This window comes from Danio aesculapii, chromosome 7 (assembly GCF_903798145.1).
Source record: "Danio aesculapii chromosome 7, fDanAes4.1, whole genome shotgun sequence".
In the NCBI taxonomy this organism is placed as follows: Eukaryota; Metazoa; Chordata; class Actinopteri; order Cypriniformes; family Danionidae; genus Danio; species Danio aesculapii.
This window is the reverse complement of record NC_079441.1, coordinates 58,910,035-58,923,380: the sequence shown is the minus strand read 5'-3', so window position 1 is coordinate 58,923,380 and position 13,346 is coordinate 58,910,035. Positions and strand designations below refer to the sequence as shown.

The window sequence follows — 13,346 nt, the reverse complement described above, 5'->3', positions numbered from 1 at the left end:
CATTTTACTGATGTTCAACCATATGGAAGTGTGCATTTTGCGCCAAGTTAACAGATTATTATAAGTAAACCTTACATAATACACAAGACATGTCATTTGTATAGTTTTGAATGGGGAAAAGTGTACAGGTCAATATGGCGAATGAAGCCACACCTACTAGTACAGGACCCAATCATTGATGGATATAGACTGACGGTTCCCCAGGGCAGAAGCTCAGACCAGACGTGTGCTTTTATGACAGTTTGGTGGTGAACAAACAAGGTGGAATCTCAGCGAATACTTGCTTCACAGACATGAGAAATATTTCCATATAAAGCTTGAAATCTGTACTTTTAAATGAACCAAGTGCACTTGAAAACAAAAAGTTTTTTGGGGTTTTGTAATCTGTATGAAATGAACGCGAGGTACAGTCCGGCCTGTCAAAAGCACATCACGTGACAGCCATAAATGAGGTTGGTGTCGTGATCTTGTTCCTTTTACAGTGTGCATGCGAATTACCTTGAAAATATGCAGATTTTGTTTGTTTCTGACTTTTGTAAACAAAACTTATGATAACAGTTGTTGCTTAATTTCATTGGTAATTCCAACTATGCAATGTAATTGTAATCTTGGCTAACAACAGTTTTAGAGAATTTGATGTTTGAATGGGGAAACATTCTGCCCGAGAGGCGTTTCAAAAATGGCTGCCAAGTGAAATGACTTGCCTTAAAAGGACTTTGTTATAAGCCACATTAACAGATCATATAAGGCTTGTTGATCAGAGGTCAAACAATAGATTTATGAGGTAAAACTTTAGATCCTGCATTGATTTCAACTATTTTGATTTTGAGTGTTATTGATCACAATCCATAGAAAGCTACTAGGCAACAGCGACATTATCTGATACAGTAGCTGGCAAAAACACATCAAATCTTGTTCATCCACACCAACCAATGGAAGTAAGAGCATGCAATTAATTTTTATTAACTGACATTTTTCATTTTTCATCAATGACATTTTGTCATTATTTGCACAGGTATGGTGGATTTGCTGATGTGACAAATGAACTGAGCAACCCACACTGCCTTTTGGACTTGCTGGACAGTCAAAGCTGCACAAATGGATCATAACCTAACACATAACACTTTCTTAAACTTTTATTTTTAAAAAGTGTAATATCCAAGCTTATTATTTTAAATCAGTCATGGTCCATTAGAATATTCAAATCCTTGTGAAAAAGAAACACACTCTAGCATTAGCATACTTTAAAAGGAGTGAAATGTTCAAACACGTAACTGCATAGAAACTGCAAGTAAATGCATTAAAGATTTAGAATAAGTGTATATTAAATATAACTACTGAACTTACAAGCGCTTTGAATTTGTAATTGAACCAACCCTTTACATCATGTTTATGTGATTTCTGAAAAATTCCTGTTATTTTTGAAAAACAGTAAACATCTATTAAACTTGTATACAATATACTCTAATTACAATTTTTTTTAGATTTAATATATATATATATATATATATATATATATATATATATATATATATATATATATATATATATATATATATATATATATTTATTTATATATATATATATATATATATATATATATATATATATATAATTTATTTATTTACATATTAATATATTATAACATTTCAGTATTTATTTAAAATGATTTACATAACTATTACATGTAATACTACTGCATGCATGTGATTTTTTTTTGTTAAGTTGAGATTGTTAAGCAATTTTAATTTTTTTAATTTTTTAAATCTAACTAAGAGCTATCTATCCATCCATTCATTATTTCTATAGCACTTTCACAATGTAGATTGTGTCACAGCAGCTTGACATAGATGAATTCTAGTGAAATGAAACTGCTTCAGACCAGTTTTCACAGATGAAGTTCAGTTTAGTTAAGTTCAGTGCAATATAAATGTCACTGCTGAAAGCCAAAACACTGAAGAGTAAAATCCAACTGCTCCAATAAATGCAAACCTTATTAACGTGGAGTATGAATCACTTTCAGCACTAGGCATGGGACGATAACCTTTTTCAAGGTATACCGCGGTTTGTAAAAGTCAAGGTTTTAAAACTGCCAATATTTTCTGTAATACCATTCCTAAAGTATGTGCAAGATTTTTTATTTATATTATTATTTTTTTTTAAGGACAACAGTCAAAAAAAATATCCAAAGATGGCGTTTTAAATTGTAAAGAAATCTGTTTGTGAAACTAATGAAGACAGCAGAAGTCAATGATTTGTTTCAATTATTTAGCCTGACATGTTTACTGCTCCAAAACATTTTAAATGTTTTAAAACATAAAATATATTGTTTTCAGACATTTAAAACTAATATATTTTAGAGTAGTAATCACAATACCGTGATATTTTTATCCAAGGTTATCATACCGACAGAATCTTATACCGGCCCATGCCTATTCAGCACATTATAATATAGCACACAGTTCAAAAACAATTCTGTATAATTCTCCCATTACTTATTAGTGATATACATGTTTAAGCTAGCAATTCGTATGTTTCTATTGTGACTGAATAACTCGATGAAAACCAAACAAATAACAAATTAATTCCTGTCCATTTAAGCAAATCTATTTGCTGTGGTTCAGCACAATGTATTTTTGTTATAATTTAAGAAAACGTAGCATTCAAGGTTATTTACTACTATTCAATTTACCCAAAACATGTCGAAAGGCAAAGAAAACAATTAAATAAAGTTTCTTATACGATAATAAATGCCATAACATGTCAAGTAGTGACAGCAATGTCATATAGTATATAACAATCTAAAAGTACTTAATCTAAAAACACTTGTTGTAAAAAAAAAAAAAAAAAAACTAAAATAAGTGTTATAGCTTTCCGTTAAAATAGGCTATGAAATTTGAATCTTGTTTGTAAAACGCTTGACATACCTACAGCATATTTCCCATGAACTGAAAGAGAAAGTGATAAGGACAGACAGGGCAGTGCTCGTGTGCTCGACGGGTTGGGAAAGTTGACGTTGCCGTTTTCAGGACTGACACAGACACACCCATTATCCTGGACGACATAAAGGCGGTCGCCATCAAAACACTTTTAAAGCTGCAGTTTACAAACTTGTTTTGCTTTAGATAACAAGGTCGAAGTTAGAAAAAGTTGGCGCCTACGACAGGATAATACGCTCAAAATAAATGCATATTCATAGTGTGTAAGTTATGTGTTAAAGAATCTACCGGCCAACTGTTGTCACGAGCGTTATCCTCTCCCTTCTGTCATTAACTGCAAAATATCTCCGTGTAAACGTGTTTTAAAAGTTTTATAATACCATTTTATTATTATCAGTTAGTTTATCTGACTGTCAATCAAAGTTGGAATAGTAGCGATAAACTGTCAAACCCCATCTCTGTCTCCAGTACCACCAAAACTACTTAAATATAACGTGAATGCAGAAACTTTACAGTAAATAGTATTCTAGTCTTACCGCTTTATGTAAGTCAGTGGGTCAGGCTGGTTTAGATGACAGCGGCTGGTTGTGTGACAGCGGTCGCCGTATCCTCCCTCGGTCTGTCCCGCAGGCAGTGTGTGCGTGAGTCCCGCTGAAAGCTGTTCGCTCCATCCCGTCTGTAATCGCTCATTCACAATACGCATGCGCACTACACTCAGCATACACAAGTACAGGTACACACAAGACGCGCTTGCTGTGCAGCCCATTCAGAAAAAATGCCGAAACTTTCTCACTATGTTTTTATTTTTTCTTCACGGTGCACCGTTGTGTTGTAACGACAGTCTATTGGCTTAACCAGTTTTTGGATTATTGTTTATAGGCAAACGCTGAACTATGGCAAGCCGTTTATTCTATAAACAGTTTAGTAGTATAGGCTAGTACATTTACACGCAAGAAGGACCTGATTTTAGACAATCTCAGATCTTATTCCATTAAGCACTAATACTTATTTATCTAGTGCATATTGGCCTACTCACCTTTATTCATTGCATTCTAGTTATAATACATAATATCAACACGTATGTATGAGATGGATTAATTTTATAGCCTACTGAAATAGGCAAGGGTGGCACGGTGGCTTAGTGTTTAGCACTATCGCCTCACAGCAAAAAGGTCGCTGGTTCAAGTTCCGGCTGGGCCAGTTGGCATTTCTGCGTGGAGTTTGCATGTTCTCCCCGTGTTGGCGTGGGTTTCCTCCAGGTGCTCCGGTTTCCCCCACAGTCCAAACACATGCACTATAGGTGAATTGGGTCAGATAAATTGGCCGTAGTGTATGAGTGTGAATGTGAGTGTATGGGTGTTTCCCAGTACTGGGTTGCAAAAATAATAATAACAACAACAAAACAACAATTATTATTATTATTATTGTATTTTAATTATTAAATTCAATCATTTGTCAGTAATAAGTTGTAAACAATAATTGACATTTCTGGGTCAGTTTGAGGTAAACAATTAATACGAGTTAACCCATGAAGTTTGTACATTGTGTAACATTTCCTATTCCAGGTCAAGAACATACTTGCAGTATTATAACATTTAGTGGAATGTATGCACACATATTGGTATGATTGTGTTGTTTACAGGTTTGACCCACTTTTTTAATGTCAGGTGAGGCAGGTAAGATATATATTATGTCCATTTTTCAACAATCATATTAGAGTATTTACATTTGGCAAACATTTGTATTTAAAAATTTAACACTGATTTAACAATACATTTCAGGAAAACACAAAGCGCTTGCATTTAATGTGTTTAATATATGATTTATTATATAGTATGATTTACAATACTGTTTAAAAAGTAATGAAAATTAATTAATATTAATGGCTAAAAGTATACCTAATAAAGTGGTACTGTTAGAAATTAACAGGATCTAATGATCACTACCAGTATTTACATACAAAATTATAACCTATGAATAATTACATAAAAGAATTTACACTGTTTTGATTACAGATGGAATACATTAGCCTATAGTCAAAACTGAATAGTTGATATCTCAATGCCAGATCACCTTAGAACTCGATGGCAAAGTAAATACAATTTACTACTGGTAACCCAATGTTGGGTCAAATATGTACAAAACAACCATTGGGTTAAATGTGTATTTAAAATCTAATTGGAAAAAATAAACCTAACATTAGGTTTGTCCATAATTGATTCAATATCGGGTTATTACAACCTCGCATTTTTAGAAGTGTATCAAATGAATGAGTGTAAGTATGAATGTCATCTAGTAAATAAATAAATAATAATACCTAATAAATAAGTAGTACCAAATGAACAAATAAATAAATAATATTATTTAATGAATAAGTAGTATATTTAAAAAAGGCGCAAGAAGCAACGATAATAGAACCTAAAGGAGAGGGTTGAATCTGATCAGGGTTAAAATGACTCTGTAGGAAGGTATCTCATGGTTGAGGACCTATGATCCAAAGTATCTAAAGCAGTATTAAAGAATAAGCATTAGTGAAGTGAGCCTTGTCAAGTATGGTTTTACCAATACATTAGAAGCTAACAAATGTATTCTACCACTAAATGGAAAAGGGGAATTTAACCAATAAGCAGTAAGTAGCTGATTAGGTCCCCAGGAAATTTGGGGACCCTCAATAAATACCAAGAAGAATAAATTATACCCCCAATCATGAAGCGATCTAGCAGTCAAATCAGATAATGATTTAGTTTTAAAAAACAAATGTTGATTGATTTTGATTATTAGATATTTTCAATTTTTTAAGAAAAAAAAATGTAGAAACAACAATACATATAAATAAAAAAAATAATTGAGACAGAAAAAAGAGAAAAAGCATTAGTGAAGAAAAAATATAGAGAAAAAATAAATAAATAGAAATACAAAGGGTGCATATAGGACTGTCTGGAGTTTCTTAAGGCCAAGAGTGGATGCATATGGATCATATGGATGCAGCCTTGATGATGCAAGCTGAGACTGCATCAGAGATGCAATGTCAGACACAAAGCACTCAATGGAGCTAGTGATGTCACTGTAAGGGGTAGGATTAGGGTAGGGTTAAGTGAGCGCTTTAAAAAGCATTGCATAATGCAGCCCAGATTGAAACTGCTCCAGGTCAGCATCCAGACTCCTCTCTCTCCCCAAATCAATAAATTGGCCCCTGGCATTAAATATAAAAATGGCTTGCCATACAGAAACAGCAGAAGCTGAATTTATCAATATTTTATTATGTATTTGAGCTTCAATATTTGAAAGAATATTGATTAACAGAAAATAGCAATGAAACTGCGGTTGTCAGTATCAGTTATTTAAAATAATTTAAGCTTGTTCTACGCTTTAGTTTTGGATAGACTCTATCAGTCTTCCACCAGAGGGCGCTCTTGGCTCAGAAAGAACGCAAAAGTTTTTTTTTGTTTGTTTCTTTGTTTAGAAGAAAGCTGGAAACCTGTAACCACTGATTTCCATTGTATTTATTTTTTCCTAATGGTACAATCAGTAACCAAGTCAAGTCAATGATTGCAGGCTTTCCAGATGAAAGAAATGCATGAAGGTCTTGAAACCACATGAGGGTAAGTAAACTATATTTAAGGTTGTGCATCAGTGTACACATTTAAACCTATAGCCTAAATAAGTCCATAAAATATTCCCGAGAAGTTAATAGGAATCTAATTCTTTATAACCACTGCCTTTAATAACAAATACTTTTTCCAATATAATCAAATAATTGTGATAGGGCCCGTCATGATGACAAAAGGTTCTGTCCTAATTCTGTCCTAAATCTAGTCCATAATTTTATGAAAACAATAAATTTTGCACTCAAAAATAAAACCTTGCTGTTAATTTACGCACTGGTCATTACATTGCTCCACACTTTAAAAAATATCTATAAAGAGCAGTTTTCTGGATTTTGTGATTCATGTTGTTATTTAGGCTATTATTTTTCCCATTTATTTATACGTCTGAATTGCATTATGAAATCTTTATCTTTCTTTCAACTTTTAACCTTGAAAAATATGAAAAAGTGACTTTTATTAACATTTTTAATAGTTTAAAGTGCTATATTGTCTGGTGTTGTATATTACAATAACCTTGTAATAAACTGCCAGTACATTTTCTGTTATTTTATCTGACTAATTTCTCTATATATTATTTCTCATATGATACTACTAAAATGTCAATAAAAGTCACTTTTATCAGACTGTACAGTTGAATTTTTAACATCAAACGTCGATAGAGCAGAGGTCAAGCTCCCGTAGTGCAATTCACATCAGTAAAAAATTAAAAACATTTATGGAAATTATGGAAACTGTTTATTAACATTTAGTGTAGGTGATTTTTCCTTTTATTCAGTAGAACATTAAAAAATACTTAGCCATTGATTTGCCTTATATGATTACAAGGACCATCATTTCAGCTATTTAATAACACAAGTAAAAGCTATGACTACTGATGGATGTGACTGGATGTCATTTAGATTCTACCAGATGCCAAAAGTGAGCAACAAATGGTGATAATATGCTCACAGTGTGCTTCAACTGAAAATATTGATCAAATAATCATAACAATAATAAACTTTATTTTTATATAGCACCTTTAAAAATAGCTTCTCAAGGCACTTTGCAGACATAAGTGTGTAGCAGTAAAAGATACAAGGATAAATGCAAAGATGTTAGTAAATGCTAGTAAATGTAGTAATAAAAAATAATTAAAATCGCATAAAATAATAATAATAGAATTAGAACTAAAAATCAGATTAAAGTAAAATCAAATCAAATAAAAGCTACCAAAAAAAATACGTTTTAAGAGATGATTTAAAAACACTTTGCATTGAGAATATCAGAGGCTAAAGAGTTCCACAATTTGCTCGGACCCCCATATATTTTAGCCATGTGACATGAATACACTGCGGTCATAATTGGCTACTGAGATTGGGTCTCAAGTCAAATGACTAAAGGCCCAACTATTGGGTTTGTCTATATTTTACCAACATTTGAAAAGGTCTAATGCAAAAACCTTTAAGTTCCATCTAAAAAAAATTTTTAAATGATCTTTTTTTCAGCCTCATGTTTTTGTTCAGTTCTTTTGCATTAAAGGCAATAAAAATAATGTATTGATTGCTATTAAAGTGAAATTAGTCATCCTCAGATGGCACTTAGAGGTTTAGTTTGCAAACAAGCCAATTTGTTTAACCAACCAGCATTTCTTTTTTTAACCAAAGTTTATGAAACATGTTTACTCTTTAATCTTTCTTGTTATCCTGTTACCATTTACATTCTAATGCATTTACACTCACCGCTACACTCACTTTATTAGGTACACCTGTCTAACTGCTCATTAAGGTAAATTTCTAATCAGCCATTCACATGGCAGCACCCCAATGCATTTAGGCATGTAGACATGGTCAAGACGATCTTCTGCAGTTCAAAGCGAGCATCAGAATGAGGAAAAAAGGTGATTTAAGTGACTGTGGGATGTGGCTTGGTTTTTGGTGCCACACGGGCTGGTCTGAGTATTTCAGAAACTGCTGATCGACTGGGATTTTCACGCACAACTACCCCCAGGGTTTACAGAGAATGGTCCGAAAAAAAGAAAATATCCAGTGAGCAGCAGTTCTGTGGTTGCAAATGCCTTGTTGATGCCAAAGGTCAGAAGAGAATGGCCAGACTGGTTCCAGCTGATAGAAAGGTAACAGTAACTCAAATAACAGCTCGTTACAACCAAGGTATGCAAAAAGTATCTCTGAACAAACAACACGTCCAACCTTGAGGCGGACAGCACACCACGGACCACACCGGGTGCCACTCCTGTCTGCTAAAAACAGAAAACTGAGGCTACAATTCACACAGGCTCACCAAAATTGGACAATAGAAGATTGGAAAAACTTTGCCTGGTCTGATGAGTCTCGATTTCTGCTGCAACTTTCCGATGGTAGGGTCAGAATTTGGCATCAACAACATGAAAGCATGGATCCATCCTGCCTTGTATGAACGGTTCAGGCTTGTGGTGGTGGTGTAATGGTGTGGGGGATATATTCTTGGCACACTTTGGGTCCTTTAGCACCAATTGAGCATCGTGTCAATGCCACAGCCTACCTGAGTATTCTTGCTGACCATGTCCATCCCTTTATGACCACAGTGTACCTATGTTCTGATGGCTACTTCCAGCAGGATAACGCACCATGTTATAAAGCGTGAATCATCTCAGACTGGTTTCTTTAACATGACAATGAGTTCACTGTACTCAAATGGCCTCCACAGTCACCAGTTCTCAATCCAATAGTGCACCTTTCGGATGTGGTGGAATGGGAGATTCGCATCATGGATGTGCAGCCGATAAATCTGCAGCAACTGCGTGATGCTATTATGTCAATATGGAGCAAAATCTCTGAGGAATATTTCCAGTACCTTGTTGAATCTATATGATAAGGGATTATGGAGGTTCTAAAGGCAAAATGGGGTCCAACCCGGTACTAGTAAGGTGTACCTAATAAAGTGGCCAATGAGTGTATAGACTTATAATTCAATCTTTAATTGCAGTGTCAACTCATGCTTCTGACAATTATTGCTTTTGTCTTTAATAAGTATTAACAATTCTGAAAATTCTGTCAATTTGAGTTATCACAATAATCAGTGATTCTTTCATTTTTTTTTCTTTTAGGGTCAAGATGTCTAATTAAAAATCACTAGATAACAAGAGAATGATCCACTGCTGTTCAATGAATACATAACTTGAATAAGATAAACTTGAATAATTTATTTCATTCATAAGAAAAGGCGTGATGATATTTAAGTACTTTATTCAGTTTTTAGTTGTTAGATATTTTAATAGACTAAATAGGAGCACCCGAGGAAACCTATGCAACAGCACAACCTACTGCGCCACCGCGTCGCCAAATTGTTTATTTCTTTCGTAAAATTTTCTTTCTTTCTTAAAATTCTAGCAGCTCATCCAGAACTAGATTCTAGCAGCTCATCCAGAATGCCGCTGCCAGGATTCTAAACAGAACCAGAAAATCAGAGCACATCACGCCTGTCCTCAGGTCTTTACACTGGCTCCCAGTTACATTCAGAATAGATTCTTAAAGTATTATTACTTGTGTATAAATCACTAAATGGCCTAGGACCTCTATACAGTACATTACGGATATGCTTACTGAATACAAACCTAACAGATTAGTAGGATCATATAAACTAGAAATTCCAAGAGTTCATTCAAAGCAAGGTGAATCGGCCTTCAGCTACTAACAGCGCCCCCGGCTGCTGGAATCAGCTTCCAGAAATGATCAGATGTGCTCCAACATTAGGCACATTCAAATCCAGACTGAAAACACATCTGTTTAGCTGTGCCTTTACTGAATGAGCATTGTGCAACGTCCGACAGATCACACTATTATGTCTTTCTTTTCTTTTTCATTCTTTTATAACCTGTTTAACACATTTTAATCTGTTTTTATATTATTTGTTTTTATGTTCTTACATGTTTCTTTTATTCCTGTTTTCGTAAAGCACTTTGAATTACTATTGTGTATGAAATGCGCTATAGAACTAAACTTGCCTTGCCTTGCCTTGCCTTAAATTGTATTACTCTTATTCCTACACTGCAGTGGCTCTGAATGAAAAGTCTGACCCTTACCAATTTTTTTTTCACTTAATGCCCCTAGAAGTCTCGGATTGGCTCTGTACCAGGACTGTTCAACACTTTTGGGCAATATTATGCATATAAAAATATATTACAACTATTATGATGTTTGCATGTGGATTTTATTGGACATATTTTAATGATTAGAACAGAAACAAAAAAGGCAGACCAGATTCTATTGTTATAATGATGTATATTTTTCAACTAGAGAGTTTTTACATATAACAGATAATTTTATTTGGAAAGATAACAGACTTTTCTTAAGCCAATTAGGCTAACTTCATCATTCATGACAGTTAACTGAAAATTAAATCCAAAATCTTTGCTTTGGAGGCAACACGGTGGCTCAGTGGTTAGCACTGTCGCCTAACTGCAAGAAGGTCACTGGTTCAAGCTCCAGCTGAATCAGTTGGCATTTTTGTGTGGAGTTTGCATGTTCTCCCCCGTGTTGGTGTGGGTTTCCTCCGTTGGCAACACAGTTGGCGCTTCATTGTGGCGACCCCAGATTAATAAAGGAACTAAGCCGAAGGAAAAGAAATGAATCTTAGCTGTTGCTCGGGAACTTCACAGTGTTGTTTTAAAATATATTGATTGATACTCATTCAAAATATGATTGCGCATGGTTTTAAAAGCTCATTTTACCTTCAGTGCAGCCAATCAGAGAGGAAGGGGAAATGCTGACACTCTTCCTCTGAGTTTTAGTTCATCCAAAGAGACACACCTACTGAGTTTATACTCATAATACAGACCACCAGCTGTTTGCTTTTTTAATCTCAGTGTTTACTCAATATGTGATTATTAACTTTTGCTCAAAAGTGTGCGTGCCAAGGTCATATTTATAAAAACAAAAAAGCTGACTGATACCAAATTCCCATAACACACACACACACACACCTGCTACAGCAGTGCTGTACGAGTTGCTGCGTCTGCTCGAAGGAAGACTACATTATTCTGGACTCTCACTGACTTTACTTTCGCCGTCAAGAAGGATAACAGGAGTCTGCAGTCTTGTAATGTACGCTGTTGTAATCAGTTCCGCCACCTGTGCGCTTTTATTTGCTGTGAGAGCGAAAAGCGCGTGATCGACAGCGCGCAGTCATTCGCTCCTCCGCACGGGACTCGGTCGGGATGTCAGCCGCTATTCGCAGAAACTCGTCCAAAACAGGGAACGGCGTGGAGCCCGATCTGGACAGGGTTCGGACCCTACGGAGAGAACTGTCGAATGAGTACACGCGCAATGAACTGGATAATATCATGGAGTCTTCATCTAGAGGTAGGGATGTGGGTGAGCCATAAAAACCACAGAGAATTCAAAGAAAAAAGTATTAAAAGACAAGTAAATTATTTCTTGAATACTTCAACGTTAAGCTGATTTTGAAGTAGTAGGCTAATATGAACACAATTATTGCACTATTAAAGGAATAATTCAGCCAAAAAAGAAAAAACTGCTATCATTGACTGACCCTTTACTTGCTTTCAACCTTATAAGTTCATTTTTTCCCTGTTAAACACGAAAGAAGATATTTTGAAGAATGATGAAAACTTGTAACTATTGACTTCCTTAGTGTTTGTTTTTTCCTACACTGTTTACAAATTAATGTATAATCTACATTAACTTACAGGCAGCAGTTCGCCAGTAACTTACTGTAAATCAATTACTGCAAAAAATCTGTATTTACATTTACAGCAGCATTTAGTATATCATAATTGTATGTACACTATTCTATATATTTACTGTGAAATATATAGTAATTTTCAAAATGAAACTAAAATACAGTTCATACAGTTAAATACATTGTCATTTACAAAAATCTTATCACTGTCACTGGTTACAGGTTTTCAGTTTTCTTCAAAATATCTTCTTGTGTTCAACAGAATAAAGAAACTCTTGGATTGTAATTACTTGAGTGAGTGTACACTATTGATAAACTTTAATTGTTGGGTGAATATTACCCCTTTGACTAGCCTTTAACTGAGTACTTTATTAGTAGCCATGTTTTAAATTAATAGTTCTTTATCATAGTTTATCATATATGTGTACATCATGCATCATTGTAAAACTACTGCGTTGGTTTGAGAGTTGGTTTCAAAGTATGACTAAAAAATACAAATATTTTCAAGAATTTACAAGCCTTTTCTGGGTCCTTCATTCCTAACTTTCTTGTGAAAAACTTTTTTTAATTATTGTTTTAACAATACAATCATATTAACCATAACAATGGATGACATCAAGTACAATAATAAACAAGGAAAATATTAATAATAAAAAAAATAAGATAATAAAAAACAGTACAGAGGCAAACTATCAAATTAAAAAATATTTACAAGGTCTGTATAAAATTTCACAGTTTTAGCACTGTTTTTTGCTGTAAACATTTTGTAAAGTAGTAATTAAACAATTTAAGTCACTAAGAAAATTCTGCAACTTTTAAGAAAATATTTACCCAATAAAATAAATAAATTGCCTATAAATTCTATGCAATGTTTGTCTTGAGAAAAGTTAAAGTTCAATGTTAAACTTACATTTTGACGTAAAAAAGACGCATAAATCAGACCAAACCACTTTAACTTGAGCATTTGACAAAAAGAAGATTAATCGATTCGATACTTGACTTACAGAAGACACAGTTTGATTTAGTATTACCAAATTTAGATGGAATCTCGTTTGTGGGGTAGATATTGTGTAACACTTTTAAATGTAATTCTTTAACTTTGTTGGGAACACAAAATTTGTAA

General features: G+C 34.0%; 2 protein-coding genes across 2 annotated transcripts in view; one reads left to right on the top strand and one right to left on the bottom strand.

Moving 5' to 3' along the window:
• tdrd7b (tudor domain containing 7 b) overlaps positions 1–3,561 on the bottom strand; it is a 52,572-nt gene extending 49,011 nt beyond the window's left edge. Inside the window, 1 exon segment of the mRNA XM_056462276.1 lies at positions 3,476–3,561. The gene's annotated coding sequence lies outside the window, so the exon portion shown is untranslated.
• A 7,955-nt stretch (positions 3,562–11,516) lies between these two features.
• Positions 11,517–13,346, top strand: part of LOC130232402 (SH3 domain and tetratricopeptide repeat-containing protein 1) — a 52,592-nt gene continuing 50,762 nt past the window's right edge. Inside the window, exon 1 of the mRNA XM_056462273.1 lies at positions 11,517–11,883. Within this exon, the coding sequence (XP_056318248.1) occupies positions 11,739–11,883 (145 nt within the window). The 5' untranslated portion in view covers positions 11,517–11,738. The remainder of the gene's footprint in view (positions 11,884–13,346) is intronic.